At 32.7% G+C, this 27214-nt stretch overlaps 1 protein-coding gene across 10 annotated transcripts; it reads right to left on the minus strand.

The window, feature by feature from the left end:
* Nucleotides 1-5079: 5079 nt before the first annotated feature.
* Nucleotides 5080-10418, minus strand: LOC114279186 (uncharacterized). 10 transcript variants are annotated; one of them, XR_014338759.1, is made up of 6 exons: nt 10209-10418; nt 8259-8459; nt 8018-8088; nt 7401-7764; nt 7134-7296; nt 5080-5271 (listed from the first exon to the last, which is right to left on the minus strand). XR_014338759.1 is itself a non-coding variant. In XM_082884213.1 (5 exons), exons 2-5 carry the CDS (start codon nt 8388-8390, stop codon nt 5260-5262), a joined length of 378 nt encoding a protein of 125 aa, XP_082740339.1. In that variant the 5' UTR covers nt 8391-8459; nt 10209-10412; the 3' UTR covers nt 5080-5259. The 10 variants fall into 10 exon arrangements, 7 of the variants coding, with proteins under 7 accessions (XP_082740339.1, XP_082740341.1, XP_082740340.1 ...); XR_014338760.1 differs by having other exon boundaries at nt 10220-10412; XR_014338758.1 differs by having other exon boundaries at nt 7401-7803; nt 10209-10412.
* Between the last annotated feature and the right edge of the window lie 16796 nt (nt 10419-27214).

The following is a 27214-nucleotide window of genomic DNA, read 5'->3' on the forward strand; positions in this document are numbered from 1 at the left end:
GTTGTTTGGGATGTACTAAATAAGTACATTTTTTTGTCTTTTTGAACTAAAAAGTTGAAAAAAAAAAGATGGATGTTTGGGTTAACTTTTTATCTTTTATGAAAAATGTGTAATAAAAAATTGTATAAATAGAGTATATAGTGAAAGAAAGGTGATTGATTGTACAGCCACCTGCGGCTGCCCCAGCATGTGTACATAGAAAAATAATCAACTCCTTCGGGACAAATAACTTTTGGATAGTGATGGTCGGTCTGTGGGGGCCACCATGGGTCTCATTTTAATAATCTGAACCGTTCAATATTTACAAATCATCGATTATTATATGCCTGTAAAAAATCACATTGATCGGATATTGATAGCTATATAATCGGATTAGTTTTTTCTAACAGTTAACTATCACACCATCCGTTTTATTTATACAAAACTAATTTGATCATATAGTTAACGATATCCGATCAACGTAATTTTTTACAAGAAAATATTACTCGACGAGTTCTACATATTGAACGGTTCAGATTATCAAAACGGAGCCCTTAATGGGCCCCCAAGGATCCAATATTACCATCAAACTAATAAACTTTATCTACGGAATTTTTTTTTCCCCAAAAAAAATATGTACCAAGCTGTCACGTTGCTTAGTGCATTTGAATTATAAATATATATAAAATATATTTTTAATATTTTTTATTTGTGAATAGTAATGTCTTTTTTTGTGTAATTTTTTGACTTTTTGAATTATATTGGGGTTGCCAAACATAAAGTCAATTATTCATTTTTTTTTAAAAATTTTTTTCATTCATTTTAGTGTCAAAAATATATTATTTAATAATTAACCACCTTTGTATAGATAAATAGCCTTGCGCCAGGTTTGTTAATGTTGAGTCTCATGATCATTCATGATTTCGTTGCCCTAATTCAATTATAAATTACAATATGTTGCTGCTAATTATGATATGATCCTCTGTTTAACTGGGAAGAAAATTGATGTTAATGTTGAGTCTCATGATTATTTAGGGGGAGTGTCTAATTTGTCCTTTAAAATGACAAGAATTATATAATGACAAGAATTATATAGATTTTTTCAAAACTCCTTAGTATTTTAAAAGTTATTTCTTTTACTATAATACCCTCATATATATATATATATGTGTGTGTGTGTGTGTGTCAACATGTAATCACTCACTCTTATCTCAATCTCTCTTCTCTTTGTCTCACACTTATCACTATTCTCTTCATCGGTGCCATCGCCGCTCCCCATCTACACCACTGTCGCTTTCCATCTACACCACCGCCGCTCACCATAGAACTCTTTCTCTACCGTCTTCATTACCACCATCATTTGTTCCATCCACAACTTCAAATCTGTGATCATTCACAATTGTCGTCACAGGAAAAGGACGATTTGCGACGGTTCGCAAATCTCAAATCTGATCTCTCTCTCTCTCTCTCTTCTTCTTCTTCTTCTCCTCCTCCTCCTCCTCTTGATCATCTATTTTCAAACTCTGTCTCTTTATCTCTCTTTTTTTTTTCTCATGATGCTCTATTCTTTCAACAGTAAAATTTTATTCTAGTTCATGACACAAAACTCTTCTGTAAAGCCATCATCACAGTTTGTTTTAAAGTAAAATTTTACTTTGAATTATTATAAACTTTGCTTTGATTCAGAGTAAAATTTTACTTTGTAATGAAAAAAAAAAAGAGTAAAATTACTCTGAATCAAAGTAAAACTTACTAAGTTACAAAAACAGATTAGTAAGCATATCAGTATTAGGGCTGAGCAAGGAATCCGTGAAATCCGTAATCCGATCCAGTCCAGTCCAATCCGATAGGTTTGGATTGTTTTTTTGAATCCGTGGTTCGGTTCCGGATTGAAGAATTAAAAATCCGTAGTCCACGGATTGGTTCCGGATTGAAACCCACGGTTCCGGATTGGAACCGATCCGAACCGTGTGCAAATAGTCTATATTTTTATTATACATCCTCCCTCATAGTATCTTCTTTTATTCTATATAAAACCTAAACTCAAACCTAAACCCGTATAATATCTTCTTTTATTACTTTTGTTCGTTAGTTTTTAGTTTTAATTTATAATGGTCTAAATTTTTATGGTGAAACCAGTTTTCTTATGATTATTTAAATTTTAGAACAGTATGTTGCTATTATAAAAAAATATGTTGCTATTGTGGAATTAATATAGCACTATGTTTATATTTTTATGAAATTAAAGTGTTATATATATATTTTTTGTTATTTAATTATGTGAATCCGTGGTCCTAAACCGATTCAATCTGTGTTTAAATGGATTGGTTTGGATTGGTTCCATGATTTAAACGGATTGGATTGGTTTCAATTTTTCAGGAACCGTAGATAACGGATTGGTCCTGATTTTACCCCAATCCGGACCATGCTCACCCCTAATCAGTATGTTGTTAACCGGAGTAAACTTTTACTGTTACAAAAATAGAGTACATATTAAGTGAGCGAACCATAGTCAAATTTTACTTTTAGATTTATGAACAAACAAACAAAAACTCTTAATTTTTCATTGCAATATCTCGATTTCTCATTTTTTTTATCAAATCTTTTTTTTTTTTAATCTCTGATCTGAAGTTATTGATCTCAAATATGAATTCGTAAGTATCAAATCTGAGATTTTGGTGGTTTAATGGTAAAAATGGTGGTTGTCGGCCGATGGTGAGGATGAGCGACGCTGATAGATAATGAAGACGGTGGAGACGATGAACAACCATCAAGTAGAGAGGGAGAGGGAGAAAGTATAGCGATTTCAGTTTTGACCCGACCCTTATTGTATTCTAGACTCGGGTTTCATGGTTTCGTATTATTGATCATATCTTGCTTCCCTTGTGTTTCTTTAAATTTGGCTATTGGGTTGTTATGGTTACGTTTAGGATAGATTGGTTGCTTAGGTGCCGTTTGGTAATATTTACATTTTCAATTTTCAATTTATATTTATAAGAATTTAAAAAACTCAAATAAAAACTTGTTTGGTAAATTTTTGATTTATAAATCAATGGTCTCAGTTTATAAATTTGGCCAAAAAATGTAAACTCAAAAACTGAGTTTACGTTTTGAGTTTTCAGTTTTTTTTTTTTACCAACCAACACTAGCCACCACCCGCCACCATTTTCCACCACCACCACCTGTCACCACCACTCACCACTCACCACCCACCTGCCACCACCACCCACCACCACCTACCTGCCACCTACTCGCCACCACCACCCACCCCTCGCCACAATCACCACCATCGACACCACCCACCTGCCACCCACCCGCCACTACCATCCACCGCCCGCCATCACCACCCGCTACCACCACTCACCACCCACCTGCCACCACCATCCACCACCCGCCACCACCAGCCACCTGTCACCCACCCGCCTCCACTACCCTCCACCCACCACCATCATCACTCACCACCCACTTGCTACCACTACCCACCACCCGCCGCCACCACCATCACCACCCACTCGCTTCCATCCGCCACCGTCACCCACCCACCACTACCCGCCACCACCATCACCGCCACCCACTTGCTACCACTCACCATTGTCACCCACCCACCCACCACCACCACCACCTGCCCGCCACCACCACCCACCACCACCCGCCATTCGCCACCCACTTGCCACCACCATCCACCCACCCGTCACCACTTTCCACCACCGTCTTCCGCCGCCACCAACCGCCACTTGCAACCACTTTCCACCACCATCTTCCGCCACCACCACCCACCCACCCACCACTTGCCACCACCGTCTTCCACCACCATCACCCACCACCTGCCGTCATTTTCCACCACCGTCTTTCACCGCCACCACTCGTCTCCACCCACCACCCGCCATCACTTGCCATTTCTCACTCTTTTTTATACTTTTAAATTTTTTTAAATATTTTGTCTAAACCAAACGTGTTTGTAGTTTATGTTTTTTTAAAAATAAACAAAAAGCAGTTTATAAATTTTTATAAATATAAACTGAAAACGTAAACGTTACCAAACAGATCCTTAGTTTCCAAACTTTTGTTGCCCAGATTTTTGCTCCTCCGCTCGAGTGGCACTTCTTGCGCTCGAGCGGGTTTTGCAAACTCTCAGTACTTTTGCAGGTCTGCAAAACTACTGGGAGAGTGTATTCTACGCTCAAGCGGTTCTTTTTGCGCTTGAGCGAGCTCTGCTCGAGCGGCCTTTATTGTGCTCGAGTGTTTGTCTATTGTTTGCAAAACTACTAGGAGTGTACATTCTGAGCTCGAGCGTCATTTCTTGCGCTCGAGCGGACTATGTATATATCAGTTTACAGCAACACCTGTATACATCACGTTTTCACACATTTTCCCTTCAAAACCCTAAAGTTGAGACCCTCTCTCTCTAAAACACTACAACAAGTTGGGTCTTGAATGACGAATTTTTTTTGTCTCCAAAGAGCTAATTTCGTCATTATAGATATTTGTGAGGAAATATTTTCCTCACCGGTTTTGTCATTGAATGCTTGTCACTAAAAAGCACCGTGGGGAAAAATAATTGTCACCAATGAAATTACTTCAGTGGCAAATTTTTTTATCACCAATAAAATATCATTTTGTCACAAAAAATTCTCATTTTCGTCACCAAATAGTTATTCAGTATCATATTTATAACTTTAGTTGACGAATAAATTTGTCACACATGTTGATCATTGATGACGAAAAAATTTCGTCACAGTAAGATGTAAAGTTGACAAAATTGTTCATCTCCAAAAGGCCATACACGGGTGACGAAATTTATTTCGTGACCAAAATATATATACGTGACTAAATTTTTAGTCATCAAACAGCAAAATCAATGAAAACTTTCATATATAAGCTGTAATAAATTTTATCACAAAAAATATTTATTAGCGACGAATAATCACTTTGTCATAATAACAAGTACAAATGACGAAAAAAATTCATCACTAAACTTGTTTCATATTTTATATTTCAATTTAAATTATTATTTCACACAAATATCTTTGCTCATATTCCAATAACCTTTTAAATGTACTAAGAAATCTACTAGCTGTTATACACCACTCCACAAAAAAATTCACTAAACAATTTATATTATAAATCAAAATATATCCATCAAACAAATTTAATAATAATCCATTAAGTATAACAAAAAACTAAAGCAAATCTCAAAATGAACTAACGTAGAGTCCACAAAAAAAAAAAAAAAAAAAGTCAACATTTGATCTTGATTTGCAAGTATGCTTCCAAACGTCATCAAAAACCAATCTGCAAAGAAAATAAACAAGAAAAACATTAACATATTATCAATTATATTGTATAGATCTCTCTATCCATGTCAATAAAAATTGTGTACACAATTAGTCTAGCTTAACAACCAAAAGTCCTTTGTACGTGGCAAGCTCCTATTAATCACATCACTAGCTTAGAGCAACTCCAACACTGCCTAGCAAAAATACGAAAAATTCTATTTCCACACATTTGATTAACTCAATACGCATATTTTTTCTAAATTTTTTTTATTACATTTATATCCTTCAATCAAATTACCAACCCACCCTCCCTTTCTCTCCCCCTCCCTCACTCCGGCCTCAAATCCACCCCTTCCACTTCCTCTTCCCACCCCATCCGCTCCCCAACCACCTCACGGCAGCGCCTCAACTCCCTCCGCCCCGTCCGCACTTCCACTGCCGTCGAAACTCTCCCCAAAACTGACACTGCTCTCGTCGAGAAATTGATCAACACAATCCATTTCCTCGCAATCGACGCTGTCGAGAAGGCCAATTCGGGTCACCCGGGTCTTCCCGTGGGTTATGCTCCGATGGGTCATATACTACACGATGAGTTGATGAAGTATAATCCGAAGAACCCTTACTGGTTCAATCGTGATCGCTTTAGTACGCTTTGCTTCACGTCGCTGGTTATGACAGTGTCAAGGTCTGTTTCTTTGCTTAATCTTCACTGGTTTGCTTTGGATCTGAGTATTCTTATGAGTAAACGGTATCGTTGAATCGAATTATGCCCTGGGTATTTTTATTGAAGAAGAAAATTCACATTTCAAGCGTGTAATTGTTAACATTAGTCTCTAATTGTATACAATATTTATTTGTTGGAGAAGATGAGCGTAGTTTAGTATTATCTGAAAATTATTGATGTGTATTAAGATAAAATTAAATGTTTTAATTTGTGTAGGGTGTAAATTGATTAAATGGTGTATACTAAGATAAGTAGCGATGTGTAAACAGAATTACCCCAAAAATACATAAAAAATTAAACACATAGTTTTGTCTCTACTTTGGTTAGTGTGTATTTTAACAAGGGTTATATGAAAAAATTAATACCAATTAACACCACAATAACAAAATTTCATTCCAAATTATTGTGAATATAATGACAATCAACATCTCGATGCAATAAATGTTTAATTTTGTGTGTGTAATATATATCAACATTAAATATAAGAGTCTAAAAAAATAATGTAAATCAAGAAAAATGACCTTATGGAATAAAAGTATAAATACATGGGACTAAGTGGGTTATAAATTTTCTTCATGGACTACTTGGGTGAGTATCCCCTAAAAGATTTATCAATTTTACATAATTTTATCTTTAGTGGGTACAAACAATTTTTTAAAATTTAAAAATATTTTTTTGATATTTATTTTTGTCAAATTAGTTTATATTTTATCAAATTGACGACTTTGCCATTGAAATTGAGCAACGATATCTTCAATTGTCCTCATTTGAAACAAGATTTAAAATTTAGGGTCAAATGTATTACAATTGAAAAGCAAGGAATCAAAGTGACACAAGACTCAAACTATAGGAACCGTTAATGTAATTTGCCCCTTAAACAATTTCAAAAAACAAATTGAAAATAAATCCAACAAATAGGGTAAATCACTTTACCAATGATTTTCTATAGGGGTAGAGTGGGATTTGTAAATAGACAGACTTAAACATGCACAAGGCCAAAAAAAATGCACTGAGACTACCACTCATTTCTGGTGTTTAAGCATTTCACACTAATAGGACAAAAGCAGCAGCAAAAAAATGATAAGATGAAACTGTGAAGTGCTTCCTACTGAACTACACAAACTAGAAAGTAGTACAGGTAGAAAGCTTGTTACCTTTCCATCATTTGTTACACAATTGCAAAATTTGTGCTTTGGATTTTCAATATCTCTCCAACATAAAATATCTTCAGATTGATTAGTACCCAAGAAATGATAGTACACCTCATGGTTCAAGTTGGCACTGGTCTCAGTGCTAGCATCCAAATTTTCACTCTCTCTACAGACAAAGACAAAAAAATTTACCATCATTACTATGATATAGATTCACAATTCCCCCAATATTTTTTATTTTGTGAATTCTATCTTCAAAGGCAAAATTACCAGCGCTATTCCAACCCAAATTGGCAATTTGCGAGGCATCATTGTACTTAATCTGTCAAATAACCTTCTTACTAGTCATATTCCTCCAATTTTAAAAAACATTGTGAGTGTAGAGGCTTTAGATCTATCCAGTAACCAGTTGTCTGGTGTAATCCCTCCAGAATTAGCTTCCCTTAGGTTTCTTGAAGTATATAATGTTAGCTACAATGACTTGTCAGGCATCATACCAAAAGGATTTCAATTTGACACCTTTGGCAATGACTGCTATATGGGTAATTTTGGCCTCTGTGGATTTCCACTGTCAACAAGATACTCTGAGAGGAGGATGGCACCAATCAACAGCAGCTTTGAGGGGAGGACAACACTAATCAACAGCAGCCAACAGAAGGGGGTGCTGAGACCTCTGTGGAGTTGTTTATTATTATTAGTCCATAACAAAGTTACTGCTACATTGTAATTTTCAAAATATCACCAAAAAAGGGGGAAAAAAAAGTAAAAAAGAAAGGGTCATACCCCAGACTCATCTTCTACTCAAATTTCTTCATATATTAGTTACAGAATTAAAACTACAAAATGTCCAAGTGAATATTACAAGCCAAGGCTGCTGTTTTACTTACTTGGGAGCTGGGTATTGGCTATAGAAAAAACCTTTGCTATCATGGGTCCAACTAGCACAGGAAAACTTAACCTGCAGCAAAATGGACGAAAATAAAAACACACTTTTTACCAAATAAGATATGCATATATACAGACAGGAAAAAAAAAAAAGATTTTTTTTTTCAAACTATGCAATATATATTTCTATCGATGGTCTTTTTCAATTCATATTAAAAGCTTGATGAATGTTTTAGTACTCACCCAAGACACGGTATCAAGCTCGATTGTCTTATTTTCGACCTGCATAACTTTGATAGTGATCCAATCACTTCCATTTGAGCTAAGTCCATATGCCAAGTACTTGGCATCTTGGTTAACAGCACAAATTCTCATTGAAACCGTTCCATCCTCGCTAAGTCCATTCGGATCAAACAAAACCTCTGGTACTCCATCCAAACTATCCTGAAATACAATTCAAGAAAGCAAAGAAAATAAACAGGAATCAATGAATCTGTAAACCAAATTTTAGGCCTCTCATGAAATAAAATCTCACAATATTGTCCACATAGTGGTCAAAATAATGAATACTACTCAATTCAAATAAAATGAAGAATGAAGATAAGATTGAAGTAATAGAAGATATGGCACTTTATTGTCCAATATTGAAATAAATTTTGTAAGTTGTAGCTTATATCTTCTGCATCAAATTTTGAAACTTTAAAGTAATGATCAGAGAACTATCCGTTCGCAATGATAAAGACTATACACGGAAATAATAACTAACAAAAACTACTTTTAAAAATAAAAAAGTAAAATAAACAACAAGACATTGATGTTTCCGATTCATCGATAACTTTAAATATGCAATAGTGAAGTTATATTCATTTGTAATAATTGCATCGAAATTAGTAATAGGCAAGTTCATATCCACCAACAACCAAAAAAAAAACTTAGAACTTGATTTTAAGTTTGTCAATTGTTTATTATATTTTTTTGATGATATACATCAACAAAAGCCGCAGATTGATCACAAAGAAATGGAAGAATATTTAGCACAGAAATTTTTTTTTTTACTCATTGTAAATTTTGCACGTCATCATTGGTAACTAAACTAATGTGATTAGAACATTAATTAAGAACTCGAGTCAATTTTAACCTTCTACAACACAAACACTCACAGATACAGAGAAGCAGAGATGCTCAAGACAAGAGAAGAACAAGGTAATGAAAGAAAATATTAACTAAATCAAACAAAATGAAACTTTCCTAGAAAAATTCAATCTTTCGACTCTTAAAGAAAATTGATTAAGTATGAAAAGTGAATAATATGTGGGTTTCAATCAATAAACAAACACTACACAAAAAGCACTAAACTGGTGTATATATATATATAATAATAATAAAATTATACTATATGTATCAAACTTTACTCACTTGAAGAATTGAATCCAACCCAGTACCCAAACATTAACTATCAAATGAATCACATAAGGCCATGTGTTGGGGTTCTAAATTCAAGTTCAATTCTTCTGAGGAGTGTTGTGAGGTTTGGAAGGTCATGTGTACTGGGAATCATGGGCCTTGTTTGTGTGATTGTTGGGTGTTTTGTGGGAATCGGGAGGCTTGTAGGAAGCAATTCGGTGAGGTGAGTTACAATTTGACACTAGCTTTCACAGATTTTTTAATGATTTGATTGAATTTGATCATTTGGTGTGTTATTGTGGTTATTCTGTTTGAATTGGTTTTTTATTCTGAATTGTTTCGTGGTTTTTTTTTTTTGTTTGATTGAATTTGATCAGATTTTTTTATTCTAAACTAGCCATTGTGGCATTTTATCAAACACCTAGCAGACCCATAATCAGAAGCATGAGACTTTACTGTATATAGAATCACCAACAATTCATTCACTTCAATGATTATATTAGGTAGAATATGAATATCATAATCAGAATATAGAACATGTTAATCATTCTATTTTCTATATTTACCCCTCAAATTAAAATCATTCAAGTTGTCCGTGGAACACTTTAAAGTAAAGAAGTTTGGAGATGTTAGAAGTAACAAATGAAATGACTTTAATCTCATCTTAACAATGAATTCCATTTACGTAAACACGTCTGAAGACAGAGTTAGGGTAGAGAATGAGAAACCCAGAGACCTGAAGAGAGAGAAAGAGGGGTAGAGAAAGAGAAACAGAGAAAACAAATTGACCTGGAACTCACGGTGGTGCTATAGCTTGATGTTGGTGCAGGATGAACTCACAGTATGGAGGATGAACCGTCCTCACGGTGGTTCTCTGTTACAGTTTTGTGAAAGAACTATAGATAGATTAGGGCACAAAGTTCTAATCAAGGAGTTTAAAAAAAAAAAATTGGACTGAAATTTTTATATTATTCCATTAGGCGCTAAATCAGAATTTTTTTGTCGCTTTAATTTTGGGCGTATGTAAATATAGAGAAAAATGTGAAAAAAATAAAATAAAATCATAATTCATAAATTGGGCGGTAATGTGAAAGTATTTCCACCAAAAAATAAATCTGTGTGTTTTATGAAATCTTTTAGTCGCCAAATTTGCAATTTGTTGTAGTGAGAGAGAGATATGAGAGGAAAACTGATAAACACAAAAAAAAAAAAAAAAGAGGAAAAATTAGTACTCAATTTTTTTCATTACCACTCAATTTGTCAAAATTTTCCCTTCAAAATTAGTGACAAAATAATTTCCTCACTAAAAGGTCTCAAAATATTAAAAATTATTAGTGACGAAAATATATTTCTCACCAAATAATCTTAAAATATTTAAAGTTTTTTAAAAAAAAATGTAAAATTATTGGTGACGAAAATATTTTCTCTACTAATAATTTTATAATTAGTAACAAATTTTTTTCTCACCAAAAGTCTCAAAATTTTGGCACCACCAAAAAAAATTAGCGGGAAAACCTTCAATGACGAAACTTAATTCCTCACCTAAAAAGAAGTATTTATTGACAAAAATAAATTTCGTCACCTATTATTTTTATTTTCTTATTATATGTGACAAAATTTTATAATTTGTCACGAATTATTCTTATTTAGTGGCGAAATTTATTTTTTTCACTACTTTTCATCACCATAGATTACTTTTGTTATAAACCTGCATTCTCTCTACATTTTCACTTAGATCTGTTGGTTTCTCTACCCTAGTGCCTTTGGGAAAAAGGTAGAGTATCTCAAGAGTTCCATTTTGATCCAAACAAAACTCAATTTCGGCGTCTTTGAAGTTTCCCCTTTGTTTTGCTCGTCTTCTAACTTTGAGGTAAGGACTTTCTGCACTCTTCTACGAGTTTTAACTTAGTTATTTGTTGATATGTAAGAAATATTGAAACTTGAGGTGATTTTTAACAAACCTAGGGTTTTGGGTTTAAAACCAAAAGAGAGGTTTTCGAATGTATGTGTTAAAAATGGTTATGGGACTAGATATGAGGTTGTGTGGTGTTAAATACATTGACTTTGATACTCGGGATGGGTTTTAGAAGAAAATGGAGGTTAACCCTAGAATGTCTTAAATGGATATTTTGTATAATAAATGAAATTGACATTAAGAATGTGAAATTGGATAGATGCTTATATAAATGGCGGAGTTGAATATGTATTATCTCTCGCCTATGGAAAATTTGATAATTTATCTGCCACGGAGATTGTATATCTATTTAGTAATTACTGTTTGAGGCTATCGGTGGAGGATAAATATGATTGTTGTAGAAAATGCATGAGGATTAGGTGAATTGAAACTAATCTCTTATCGGTTGTCATTGAATATGACTGTGTTTTAATACATTATACATGTATGATATATAGGAAGAGAAAGAGGATGTACTCCATACTTGGGAGAAGAAAGGGGATGGACTATAGTAAATTAAGTTGGCTTGTGTGTCCAGGGTGAATGTCCCGAAACCGTGCGTATACATGGGTGCCGATTCCCGCTGACGAAATTTTCGTAAAATGGAAAATAAATGTGTTTGTATGACAACTATATTGATTTGAGACCCAATGAGTTGTATCTTCAGTTTGATTGATTGAATGAAATGGATATGATTAATGAATTGAGATATGAAGCTTGACATAGCATGGTTTTGAAAAATAGTCGTAAATGAGTTTAAATCACAGGCATATCTTTGTCAAGATTTATATATTGTGTTAAATTGTTTGTACTACATTTTGGCTCACCCTATGTGGAAAAAACATTTCAGGTGTTGGTAATATGCTTCTGCCAAGGCAGTAACTTGGAAGAGTCGGGAATAAGAGCTTCTTTTTTGTTGTAATTATTTTGTATAGCCAAGGGCTTTAAATATGTTGACTTAAAGTCCATTTTTGTCGTAACCAAGAACCTACATTGGAAAGTTGTAAGCTTTTAGGGCACTTATTATTTGTTTTTCTTCCAGTTTTTATCTCATGCTGTGATATATGCTGTAAATTCAAGGATAAGCTCATGAATGTATAATTGCATATATCACTCTCTTATACAACTAGATCTCATCTATACTCTGATTCTTATTTTCTTGGTTGGCATATTGTTTTATTTCGGGGCATTACAGAGAGAGAAAGAGAGTGCTATAAAAGAAATGGAAGAAAGAGAGGGTATAATGGTCAAATAAAATATTCAAATAACAAATTTTGTGTTTTATACAGAATTTTATAATTACAAGGAGGTTTTGAAAGTACTAAATTTTTTTCTATCTTTTTAACAAGAAAAGAAAGTTAAGAGGGATTTATGGCCAAATTTCCCGATTATTTATGAGTTCGTTGCCCTAATTCAATTCTAAATTACAATATGTTACTGCTAATTATGATATGATCCTCTGTTTGACTAGGAAGAAAATTGATGAGAATGTAAGGTTGCTACAACTTACAAGTTCCCAATTATGTTTTATTTTCTTTTAGTTTATCATTATTCCCATTTTCTCTCTATTTTCAGCTTTTAATCTCATTACTGAAGAAAAAAAATTTAAAGTAACTATTTCGGCTCCAATGACCCTGCCGTAAATGAGGATCTTCAACTCTTCCATGCCTACAGGATACATTACATATACCCTAGGATATAGTAGATTTTTTACTTTTATTTTTTTTTGTTTCAAATTTCAAATTTCCAAATTTAATTTTTTTGATTTATTTATTTATTTATATATTTGTTAAGTTTAATTTAAGCACATTGACGACAGTTTTGCACAGCAATTCTATTTTATTTATTTACTCTCTCTTTTTTCGAAAAAAATTCCGTCATGTTCAGAATGAAGCTACCATCACCATTCGGGCAATTTTTGGATGGCAGTGGCCCGTGAAGATGAATGGTCGAAGGCTTATTTATTATTATTTTTTGAAAAAAAAAACTCCATTCAATGTGTCAAATTTATTATTTTATTTTAAATATTTTTTTAAATTCTTTTATTGATCTTCACTATTAAAATAATAAAAATAAAAGTATTTTACATTTTCTTTTTGATATGTCAAATTTGGAATTGCTAAGACATGTTAAATTTACGACAAACTACGGAAGATTCAGATTGAGCACAATTAGCTGTCAAATTTTATTGTCACACGTGACACTTTAAAATTGACAATTCAGGTGAAAATGCTCTAAGCCTTCAAAAATAGTTTGCATAAAAGCTTTTGAAAGTTTGGGTGAAGTTTAGGAGTGACTATTAGCCCGACGGCCCTCTTCAATTCGTCTAGTCTAGTTTGATATTTTTAAGGTTTGGAAAAATATTTTGTCCATAGGACTATATTGGATTGAGATTTTGTGTCCACTTGATATTTGGATTGGGCTTGAGATAAAAAAATTTATAGTTCAGCCCACCTATTTATAAAATATTGTAGCTCGGTTTTTTCGCGCCCCCTTTCGGAAACTCGAAAATAAACCCTACAGTTCGAACTCCTGCGGTTCTGAATCTAATTTCACAAGTGCAATGTGAAATTTATAAACACCAAAGAGCCCAAATCTAACAAATCTTTTAGAAAATCGATTTTGAATAAAAAATGTCAAAATTGGATTGCTTTGCCAGATACAGAATCGCCATCTAAATATTTTATTTTAGAGAAATTTAGAAAACCCATGACTCATGCTGAAAGCCACTTGTCTGTCATCACAAAAGTTGCCTCGGCTCGGGAACTTAGGTACAAGAGGGGAAAGTCATGAATTGAGCAACCCCGCTCGCTCGATCAAAGATCGGCCTCTACTAATCATGATATGATTTTTATGTACATTATGTGCTCTTGTTCCGGTTATTAAGCTAGCTTTACCATGTGATGCGCACAAGTAAGTATAGACTAGTTTTTCCAAATTGGAACAACTCAATTTCATGTTTGTTTTGTGAAAAGGGTTTGAATTTGCTACCTCAAATGAGCTTAGAGTTTGTGAATTTGTCACTCAACAAAGTGGGCTTAAAACTGTGAATTTGCCACTAGACATAGTGAGCTTAAACGCACATTCGTTAAATCATTCCAATCCAAACAACAAGCCTTCATCCATAGGCATTCAGGCAGTTTAACAAGTAAGCATTTAGCCTCATAGCAAGCATACTAGTCATAGCAATCACTCACACTCATGCAAGTAGGCTAAAGTACTAAAAAGTTACCTAGTACTCCAAGCCAAGAAGATATGAGTTAGAAAAAAATGCATGATTCCTAACTAGTCAAATGTCTAATGTAACACATGCAATATGCAATTAATAGGCTCGGCTACTAATATGGCATATGAATTGATTTAAATAGTATGCAGTCTAAGCATGTATTCAATGAAGTAATTAAAACAACAATGCAATTTGAATAATGCGCCGAGCCTTGGTGCATGCAAGATAAGATGAATGGATGCAAGCATAAGGTATGCTAATTGAAATATGTCTCTAATCTAACCATCAAAAGCGATTAAATAAAATGGACAAAGACATGGGTTTGGAATACATACACATTATTACATTTTGCTTTCATGAAGGAGAGTCCGAATGAATAAAGCAAAACTAACTAGCAACTACTTAGGGCTAAGCTAATTAAGCTAATTATTACAAATTAAGTGAATAACTAGCTAAACTAATTAACTAATTATTACAACAACTTTTTTATTTAACTAACTAGCTAACTAACTAATTAAATAATTACAAAACAATGGCAACTAATAATTTAATTAAGTAACTAGACTAAACTAATTACTGCTCCGCCTTGGGAAATGAAAGATATGGATGTGTATGCTCGGTTTCCGCCCGAAAAGACCTTTGCTTCGCTCTCGAAAGCCTCTGTTTGCACATTTGAACATTTCCAGAACAATTTTGCTACACCTTACCAACATTCTGCTGAGGTTTGCATCAGTGGCTAGTTGGCCACTGGTAAAGCTTGCCGGTCACCTGTCGGCCATCAATGGTGCCCTGCCGGCCATGGATAATGGTCTGCCGGCCACTGATGCACTGGTTCATCTTGTTGTAATAAAGGACAAACAAAGCAAAAAGAGGGTATTCCCACAGATTATTTGCACAACGCACCACTCCTTTTTATGAACAAATCCAAGGAGTTGTGAACTCAAGCCACAAACCACCAACTCATGTAATTTCATTGCATGATGGCCTGTGACTCAAGAGGCGCAAGTTCAATAAATGCAAAATGAGACACAAACCTCCTCCCTTTCATGAAAGATCAAGGGAAGAAGTTGACATTGGAAACTTGGATCATTTCATCACTAACAAGTATGAAATGGTCCAAGTTTCATGTGTTCAATTAAGTTTTTTACCTCCAGGTTGTGAAACTATTGGGTGTAAATGGGTCCTTCGTACAAAACTTAAACCAGATGGAACTATAGATAAATATAAAGCGAGGCTTGTCGCTAAAGGTTTTAAGCAACAAGTTGATCTTGATTTATTTGATACTTTTTCTCCGGTTACTAGAGTAACATCCATTAGACTGTTGATTGCAGTGGCTGCAATTCATGATTTAAAAATTCATCAAATGGATGTAAAAACAGCATTTTTAAATGGAGATCTAGATGTGGAGATTTACATGGACCAACCTGAAGGCTTTGTGGAGCCTGGCCAAGAAAGCAAAATGTGTAAGCTAACTAAATCCCTTTATGGTTTAAAACAAGCTCCTAAACAGTGGCATGAGAAATTTGATTCCTGCATGCTTGAGAATGGCTATAAGACTAATGAATGTGATAAGTGCATATATTATAAAACTTGTGAGAATGCACATATGATTATTAGCCTATATGTGGATGATCTACTTATCTTTGGCTCTAATTTGCATATTATAAATGAGACTAAAAATATGTTTAATAGCCACTTTGATATGAAAGATCTTGGTGAAGCTAATTTTATTTTGGGAATTAAAATTACCAAGACTAAGGATGGCATTTTTCTTGATCAGTCGCATTATGTTGAGAAAATTTTAAAGAAATATAATTTTCTAGATTGTAAACATGTTGCTACTCCTTTTGATGCAAGCATACACTTATCTGTTGTAACAAATGAAAAAGAAGTGATTAATCAAAAGGAATATGCTAGCATGATTGGTAGTTTGAGATATGCTACTGACTGTACTAGACCTGACATTGCATATGCTGTTGGAGTACTTAGCAGGTTTACTAGCAAACCAAGTCGAGATCATTGGCTAGCCATGGGAAGAATTATGAGATATTTATTTGGAACAAAAAATTATGGTTTGTTTTATAACAAGTATCCTACGGTACTTGAGGGATATAGTGATGCCGATTGAAACACTTTGTCAGGTGATTCTCTCTCTACCTTGGGTTTTATTTTTACCTTGGGTGGTGGTGCTATATGTTGGAAGTCTAAAAAACAGACGATAATTGCTAATTCTACAATGGAAGCTGAGCATATAGCTTTAGCTTCAGCATGTGAGGAAGCGAATTGGTTGAGAGATTTGTTACATGAAATTCCTTTTTGGGAAAAACCAATTCCTCCTGTGTTAATTCGTTGTGATAGCACTGCTGCTATTGGTAGAGTGAACAATTATTTTTATAATGGTAAATCCAGACCTATTAGAAGGAAACACAGTAATGTGAGATCCTATTTGAGTAATGGCATCATAACTGTGAATTATGTAAGATCTTGTGATAATCTTGCAGATCCGTTAACCAAGGCCTTGGCGAGAGATAGGGTCTGGAATATATCGAGGGGGATGGGTTTGAAGCCTATAAAATCAAAAACCATGTATGAGGATACCCAACCTAGGGACCAGAGATCCTGTAACTAGGTTCAATGGGAAGAACGAATCATATGGTGGTTGTAAAAATGCACTCTTTAATATTTTGTTATCCATCCCTATGATGTAAGTGCATTTGTCCTGTAATGTTGGAGGGTTGAGTTTTTATACTCTTAATGAAATTCTGTAGCTTTTGTTGAGTGGGGTGTGTAAATTACAGGAACATCCTTGACAGATTTCACCTATGTGAGCATGAAAGTGGGGCCGCTTTCTATGAGAACATGGCTTATTCTCAAATATGCTCATGAAAACTGGGATTAGCACAAAGCCGTAATGTGCTGGCTATTAAAGCTCATGTCAACACCTGGACTATTATGTGTGAGCAGTAATACTTTATTTCTCCTAAGTAGTCATAGTTCAAGTCTAAGACCACTACTGACTCTGGAGTAGAGGTTGCTGTTTCACTAATGAAGGTTCAATGCAGAGCACGCCTTCATGATGCATACTAGTCTATCTTTGTTTGGTAGTCTCTTTTATCCTTGTTGATATTAAAATGAGTGGGGGATTGTTGGACCATTTTAATATCTTATATTTATTTATTGGTTTATCTTTTTCATAAATGGGGTTTTATTATTTTGGTAACCTCTTGGTCATAAATGGAGGATAAATAGAATTCATGAACCTGGTTAATGGTCATTATTTTGGTGTAACCATTTTCTTATTTAATGGTCATTATTTTTTGTGTAACTGTAAGGTCTTTATAGCCTATATATAGTCTACTCTTTTCTATCTATAGAGAACAACTATTTTCTATACAAGAGAGATTACTAGCAAAGAAGGGTGTTTTATTGGTGGAGCTTTGGGTTCACCATTTTGTCCAGAGTTGGCCTGAACCATACGACAAGTGGTCGGGCTGTTGTATCCTGGAGGGGACAAGTCATAGTGTTGTGACTGCTGCATCGGTATTTGGATTCTTCCTACCGCAGTGGGCTTGATCTCCTTAAAGAAAACGAGATATCCGTGCCTCAGCCTGATGTATTTGTATCTCATTTTCTTTGCATCATTTATCAATAATATAGTTTAGTTCTGGTATTTTTTCCAACACTATATATATATATATATATCATGTTTTAAATATCGACACATCGGGATATATCAATTGGATCATGTGTATCTGCGATTTCAAGAAATTTGTGAGTCGATTCATGGTTGATATGGCTGGTTTACAATTGTCAAATGAACAAGAGATGCTCTTATTGAATTTGAAAACATCTGATTTATTTATTTATTTATTTTTTTAAAAATAAAAATGTAACAATGATTTAGAGCATTCGTTAGGCATTTGTTTATTAAAAATTGGGTTCACATATGTATGGCTCAATACTTTTGAATATTGCTATATATGTTGTGACCGATATTGATAGGTTTTGTTTAAAAACCAATTTGATGTTTGTTTGGTAGTGTTCAAGTATAACAACGGATCGGACTCTGTGTTGGTTGTGAACAAACAAGACTACGACAATTGCAATACCCAAAATCCGATCACGAAGATGGAGGACGGTAATTCTGTGTTCAAGCTCGATCGATCTGGTCCCTTCTACTTCATCTCCGGAAACAAATCTAACTGTGATCATGGTCAGAAGCTAATCGTCGTCGTTTTAGCCATAAGAAACAAACCCACCACCTCTCCTCCTCCGTCTCCGTCCGCCGGAGCTCCTTCACCGCTGGTCCAAACTCTGTCTCCAAGTCTGTCAACCCCGTTTCCATCTCCAACAGTGTCACCTTCACCGTCCTCCATCTTCGTGATCGGATTTTGGGTATTGCAATTGTCGTAGTCTTGTTTGTTCACAACCAACACAGAGTCCGATCCGTTGTTATACTTGAACACTACCAAACAAACATCAAATTGGTTTTTAAACAAGCGTCCTAGAGTGATCTTCCTAAAGTACTTCATCCAACGGCTTAAATCAAACCTCACCAAAACGACGTCGTTTTGGTGAGTAATTTGAAAAAAAAAAAAAAAAAAAAACAACACAGCTTTAATTCAAAACATTTCCTGCAAATATGAAGCATGAGAGAGAGAGAGAGGGCTGAGAGGAGGAGCATGACATTGCCGCCCCGTCTCGCCCAGCCCCTTCCCACCCTCTCATCGCCGCCACTGCCGTGCCGTTGACAGAAGAAAAAACCCCCAAGAGTCCAAGACTGACTCCATGGAAGAGAAAGCAAAAATTATCAGGTGGGTTTGGGAATTCCACCATGACCATGTACAGAGAAATACTCACATCCATGGTCAATTATATTTCCAAAAAATAATAACTTCTCCCATGAAAAACTCTAATAAAAAAAATACTTCTTGAAAACAATAAAAACAATAAGTGCTAAAAATCCAATCAAAATCAAACCCATTAACTAAAAAGCAGACATCAATCCAACAAGTAATTAAAAGAATAACAAATAAAATTTACATTGATTGAAATACAGAAAAGAAAAGTGTAAAAATAAATCAAAAAAAAAAAAAAAACAGAGAGAGAGAGAAAAATAGTTAGAATATCAATTTCTTGGAGTCTTCGGCCGTCTGGAGCTGGTTGTTCCACTGGTCGAGGGTGTGGCAGCTGATCAATTGTCCCTCCTCTGAAGCCATTTCTGGGTATTGAAAATGATAATTAAAATAATCTCTTACTCTCTTGATTAATTGAAACAAGTTTATGGACAAAGAAAAAACTATGCCAAAAACAGAGTTCTTTTTTTTGTTTACAATCAGAAGAATGGAGATAACATGAATCACCCCCCTCCATGGCGGGGCAGCGTCGTGGCAGCGGCAGCGACGGTGGTGCGTCAGGGGCGGGACGAGGCGGCGATGTCCTGTTCCTCTCAGCCCTTCTCTCTCTCTCTCACGCTTCATATTTGCAGGAAATGTTTTAAATTAAAGCTACGTTTTTTTTTTTTTTTCCAAATTACTCACCAAAACGACCTCCTTTTGGTAAGGTATGATTTCAGCCGTTGGATGAAGTGTTTTAAGAGATCACTTCAGGACTTTAACTCTAGAGGATCCTGGTGGTGGATGCATTAGTTTTTTATTTTATTTTATTCAGTTTGGCTTTTACCAGTTTATTGGATTGTCTTCAAGTATATGAGATTTTTTTTTGTTTTGGGATTGATATTTTTGGGTTTAGTTTAATGAAATTTAATTATTTTCTGTTTCGTTTAATAAATTTCTGCATAAACTAATTAAATTACTTGTTGCGTTTATGAAGTTGACGTTACTGTATCTTGATTTATTTTTAAATCTTAGAAAATTAAGGTGTGATTTGTTTGTGTTTTGAGATAAATTTTTTAAAAAAAAAATTATAGGGAGAGACTTTAGAAATTTTTTAGTTTATTTGATTATATATTTTGAAAATAATTTTAGAGTTTGAAAGTTTAGAATGACTTGATATTTCGTTGTAATTGAATAGCTGTACATAAGGAAAAAAGTAATTGACAATGAGAAGTGAGAGAGAAAAAGTGATCGATGTGTAATAGAGAGAAGTAATCTTAAAATTTATTTGAGAGAATTTGTAACCAAATATGTTTTTGAAATTTTTTTTAAAATATATTTCAAAACACAAATCAAACGCCCGTTAAAATTTTAATTGTATAAAACTGAAGCAATTGATGAGGGGTTGGTGAATTAGAAGAGGAAACAGTTAATCCAAAACTAGACGTTTGTAAAAAAAAAAAAATTAATAACAAAGTAATTTCTTTTGAGTGCAACAAAATTAGAAAGAAAAACATATATAGTAATGTGATATAAGAGAATTTTCAACCGTGTATCTTTTTTATTAAATTTGTATAAAAATTTTATTTGATATCAAGTATTTCAACAGAAGATTTGTAGCTTTCATCAAAGTATTGATTGATCAGGCCAATGACCGGGCTGATGTTCGACCGTTCGATCGGCCAGTGTATTTTTTTCATAAATTTTTGCCTAAAAGGTGAAATCCGGAAGGACTTCCAGGGGTGAAAATCCAACAGTTATGAACAGTGATTTAATGAAAGCTTTTAGTTCTCAATTTGGTGAAAAATTTTGATATCCTCAATTTGATACTAATTTGATGAAACTGTTAGTGCAGGAAAAATGTTTTTTTTTTTTATAAAATTTAAATTTGATAAAAAAAAAATTGATGAGCCATTTGAGATTGTATAACCATGTAAAGGAGAAGATCAAAATGACAACGTAGTTATGATTATGAGAGCATCCGTATCAAACTCAACAAAATTTGAGTCAAATTATAATATAAAATCTACTTTTGTATTTTAATTAACCTATTTTTTATGTGTACATTCCATCAGACTTTCTATTCTAAAATTCTTTTTTATTAAAATATTCTTTTTATTATGTTCCTTTGTTTATAATTTTTTTATTATATTTTATTTATAATCTCATATGTTAGCACTGTATTATATTTCATTAAAATATTATTATTTATTTTTATTATTTTCCGATAGTTTTTATTTTATTATATTTTATTTATAATCTTATGGATTAACACTGTATTAATAACAAACATAAGTGGTGAGATAGATTAAACTAATATAATATTAACACATATTTATTATTAGGGCAAATAACAAACACTCCTGGAAGTTTGGTGAAAATACAGATTCCCTCTTGAGGTTTGAGAAATTATATCCTGCCCCCTGAGGTTTTTATTTTCATACAGATTCCCCCTTAATTTGTTATGCAAATTTGACTTTCAGGGGCAATTTGTAATTTCTCAAACCTCAGGAGAGAATCTATATTTGTAATTTTCCATTATTATTAATATAATAATAATTGATTAAATGACAAATAAAATATAATATATTAAATATTTTATTACCTAAAATCATTTGTTAAGTTCTCTCTCCCTAATTACATGAAGCAAGTGTCCAATTAAAGTAACTAGTGAAGAATTGAGTTTGATGAAGTGTGTTTCTATGATTTTATATTATAAAATAGCCAAGAGAAGACTCTAACGAGTTTGATAATAATGCTCTAAGATCAATTTCTATTTTTATAATAATTTACACAATGCTGTTTTATTTTTATAATTAATTTATACATAAAAATTTATAAAATGAATAGATTAAATCTTCAATCAAACCATTCGAATAACCCATTTATCGGTATTACTAATTGATGGTTCTTTATTACAACTCTTTTCTTCAAAAATTAGCGAAGTTGCAAAATTCCTGGTTACAAACTTGAATAAATTTAAAACATTACTTCCTAATCATAAAAAAATGTAAAAACTTGTAAATCATTATTATTATTAATTAGTATTAAAGAATAATTCAAATAGTATTAGGCCTCTTTTGGCAAATAGGTTAAAAGTCAACTTATTAATTTTTTGATTTTTTTAGATTATATCACCTTTTTATTTTTTTACTCATTTTTTTGTAAAAAAATTTAAAAATCAACTTTTAACTTCCCAAAATAAGCCTTAACCTTCGCTTGGCATAAGTTAAAATGGGATTTTTTTTTGACTAAAATAGCAACAAAAAGATAAAATAGATTTTTTAGTCCAATAAAACAAAATATCACATCCAAATTATAATCATTTTGTTTTTTTCTCACAAAAATCAAAAAAATTAAAAAACCTATCACAAACGAAACTTTTTAACTCAAACTAAAATAATAAAAAAATTAAAAAATCAACCTACATCACAAACGAACGCATAGTATATACGTCAAAATATATACATATGACAACTCCTTTGGATAACCTAGTTTAATAAAGTGAAATACTTATTATTACATAAAAAATTTCAAAGAATGATCTTTGAATGATTGAATAGTCATGATTGTCTGTATGTATACGTGTCTATTTGTAATGACGACAATGTGTTGCTCTTTGCTCTTCGTTTACCAAAAAAAAAAAAAAATATTTGGAAAAATTAATCACATTCATAGAAGGCTTCGTCTGGGTGTATTATTACGTTTTGAGAATAATTAAAGATTTATAATTTTAAATTTATAAATTCATGAAGGGATCAATTACTCAAGGATCGATCACAAAGCTTTGTGATTCATCGCTTCCTTCTATTTCAGCAATAGAGGTTAAGATATTGAGATTGATCCCAACCAATTAGGACTAGTTTAGTTGGCCACCATACTTTCCTTACGCTGTGCTTGGTTGAGAGATTTGGGAAAGGATTTGAAAAATGAAAAAGTTTGGGGAGAGATTTGGAAAAGAAAAGGGAAAAGTTATGTGAAATGTGAAGTTAATATACCTATATTTCACCTAGTTTCACACATCTTTTTCCTTTCCTTTTTCAAATCTCTCCCAAATCCCTCAACCAAACACAACATTAGGGTTTAGTTCTAAGGAGGTCATGGGTTCAATTCTTTTTAGGAGAGTTGAATTAAGAGAGAGCAAGTCCTTAGGTGCTTTGCCAAGGGTGGGGAGATATTCTCTCATAGGTGCTAATCTAACAACTAACGTTTGCCGATAAAAAAAAAAATTGAGATTGATCACTGATTTTTTTTTTTTTTTTAATTTTCTTTTGAAAAACTTAGGATTTTTATTAGAAATTTATATAGAAAACCTTTTTTGATCTTTCAGAGTCAATATCCAAGACTATATTATATTACAAATAGTGTCTCCAAAGAGTGAGTTATTTCAATAGTCTTGGAGAGCCAGTCTCCTTTCTCTCTCAATATCCTATTTTTCTGCGTTTGGTTTGAAAAAAAATGGAGGGGCATGCATGAAAGGGAAATAAATAGAAAATAAAAAATTAAAGAAAACAGAAGGAAAACTAATTAAGGGTTGAATGGGAACTTTACATAAAAAAAAAATATCAATAATTACATTATCAATTCATTTTTATCTTATTTAATTGAATAGGTATATATCATTTAATTATTTGAAGATTAAAATAATAAAATTATATAATTATTGAAGTTTGGCCAATTTAATTTTTTTACATAAATAATAATCTCAGTAAAATATACAATTTATAATTCAAATCACCAAATTGGAGCTAGGCTAAGCCATAACAGAACAATTGGTAGCTCATTTAAGTACGAAGACTTGGAGAAGTTAACTTAAAATAAAAGACTTGGAGAAGTTAACTTAAAATAATATTATGCACTATTATTGATTGAGATTTATCAAGTTTTCTCTCAAAAATTAACTAAAAAAAATATTTAAGTTCTATTAATTTAATCATTAAAAATTATAAATAATAATAAGTTCTATTAATTTAATCAATAAAAATTATAAATAATAATAATATAATTTTCAAGGAACTTGTCAGTTGTCAGCATCAAATGTTTGTTTGTACACGTAACACAACGAAACTGTCTCCATGTCGACCATAAAAGACATAACACTGCTTTGACTTTTGGAAGATATTCCTCAGTGTCGGTAAAAAAACGGATATAGAAATATTTGGGAGTTTTAATGAGTGAAATTTATTTATTAATGTCATATTTTAGTTTATTTTTTTAATTTGTTTTTAATGTTATATAAATTTCTAGAACTCTCCACTTAAAACGGATGAGCTTAGCCTCCGTTTAGGAAGTGAGTTGACTTTTTGACTTTTTAATTTTTTGATTTTTTAATTTTTTGATTATTTTAACTTGGAGTTAAAAAACTTGGTTTGGGATAAACTTTTTAACTTTTTGATTTTTTTGACTTTTTTTGTGAGAGAGGAGTGTAATGATTATGGGTTGGATTTGATGTTTTGTTTTTTGTGGTTAAAATAGCCTATTTTGTTGCTAAAATAACATATTTTATTTTTTGTAACAATTTTAGTCCCTAACCCATCAAAACCAACTTCCCAAACTATGCCTTAGATTTCGCATCAAGCTTCAAGATTGGACCTGATTTTTTTAATATTTTATTATTTATAAAAACATGTATAAAAAAAAATTAATAACTACGAATATTTGATTCCAAACCTGTGGAAGGGGAACTGTTGTGCCTTACTACTGCCCCTTTATGAGAGATTGTTTTGTGTATTTTTTAATAATATGAACTGTTGATATTGTAGGGTTCGTGAAGAATATTATTCATGTAAATAATCAAATTAATCGAATATTTATAATCCCATGAATAGGTCCTAATTGCTTTTAAAAATATTTAAAAGTTATGTTAATTGTTAATTTTTATAGAAACAAATGTGCTTTAGTTATAGAATTACAGATATCCAATCAACTTAATTTTTTGTATGAATGATCTACTCGATGAGCCTTATAAAATGACAGTTCAAATTATTAAAAAACACTCGGAACAATCTCTCACAAAGGGGCAGCAGGCACAGTAGTACCCCCTTCTCCTTCCAAACATAGCTATGAACAATAACAAATGCTATCAACAAAAATATATATTTTGCAGCTCACATCACGCTATTATCATTTTTCATGTTTTAATTTTGTACACAATATTTTTTACGAATTATTTTTGGATCAATTTTTAAGCATTTCTAATTATTAGTGTCAAAATGACAAAACAGTTGTTTGTAATGTCCTAAATAAGTGCATTTTTTATCTTTTTAAACTAAAAAGTTGAAGAAAAAAAGATGAATGTTTGGATTAACTTTTTGTCTTTTTATGAAAAAATGGATAATAAAAAATTATATAAATAAAGTGTGTAGTGGAAGAAAGGTGATTGATTGTACAGCCGCCTGCGGCTGCCCCAGCATATGTACATAGAAAAATAATCAACTCCTTCGGGGCAAATAACTTTTGGATAGTGATGGTCGGTCTGTGGGGGCCACCATGGATCCCATTTTAATAATGTGAACCGTTCAATATGTATAAATCATCGATTATTATATGCCTGTAAAAAATTACGTTGATCGGATATCGATAGCTATATGATCGGATTAGTTTTGTTCAACAGTTAACTATCACACCATCCATTTTATTTATACAAAACTGATTTGATCATATAGTTAACGATATCCGATCAACGTAATTTTTTACAAACATATATTACTCGACGAGTTCTACACATTGAACGGTTTGAATTATTAAAATGGAACTCTTAGTGGTCCCCCAAAGGTCCAATATTACCATTAAACTAATAAACTTTACTTATGGAATTTTTTTTTTCCCAAAAAAGTGTATACCAGGCTGTCACGTTGCTCAGTGCATTTGAATTATAAATATATATAAAATATTTTTTTAATATTTTTAATTTATAAACAGTAATTTCTTTTTTATTTTTTGTGTAATTTTTTGACTTTTTGAATTATATTGAGATTGCCGAACTTAAAGTCAGTTATTCATTTTTTTAAAAAAAAAATTTCATTCACGTTAGTGTCAAAAGTATATTGTTTAATAATTAACCACCTTTGTATAGATAAATAGCCTTGCGCCGGGTTTGTTAATGTTGAGTCTCATGATCATTCATGAGTTCGTTGCCCTAATTCATTTATAAATTACAATATGTTACTGCTAATGATGATATGATCCTTTATTTGACTGGGAAGAAAATTGATGTTAATGTTGAGTCTCATGATTATTTAGGGGGAGTGTCTAATTTGTCCTTTAAAATGACAAGGATTATATAGATCCTTTCAAAACCCCTTAGTATTTTAAAGTTATTTCTTTTACTATAATACCCTCATATATATATATATATATGTGTGTGTGTGTGTATCAACATGTAATCACTCACTCTTATCTTAATCTCTCTTCTCTCTATCTCACACTTATCACTATTCTCTTCATCGGTGCCATCGCCGCTCTCCATCTTCACCACAGCCGCTTTCCATCTACACCACCGTCGGTCACCATGGAACTCTTTCTCTACCGTCTTCATTACCACCATTATTTGTTGCATCCACAACTTCAGAACTGTGATCATTCACAATTGTCGTCATAGGAAAAGGACGATTTGCGACGGTTCGCAAATCTCAAATCTGAGATCTCTCTCTCTCTCTCTCTCTCTTTTTCTTCTTCTTCTTCTTCTCCTCTTGATTATCTATTTTCAAACTCTGTCTCTCTATTTCTCTTTCTTCTTCTCATGATGCTCTGTTCTTTCAACAGTAATATTTTATTCTAG

The sequence above is a fragment of the Camellia sinensis genome, chromosome 8, assembly GCF_055761805.1.
Source record: "Camellia sinensis isolate YWXY chromosome 8, ASM5576180v1, whole genome shotgun sequence".
NCBI classification, from domain to species: domain Eukaryota; kingdom Viridiplantae; phylum Streptophyta; class Magnoliopsida; order Ericales; family Theaceae; genus Camellia; species Camellia sinensis.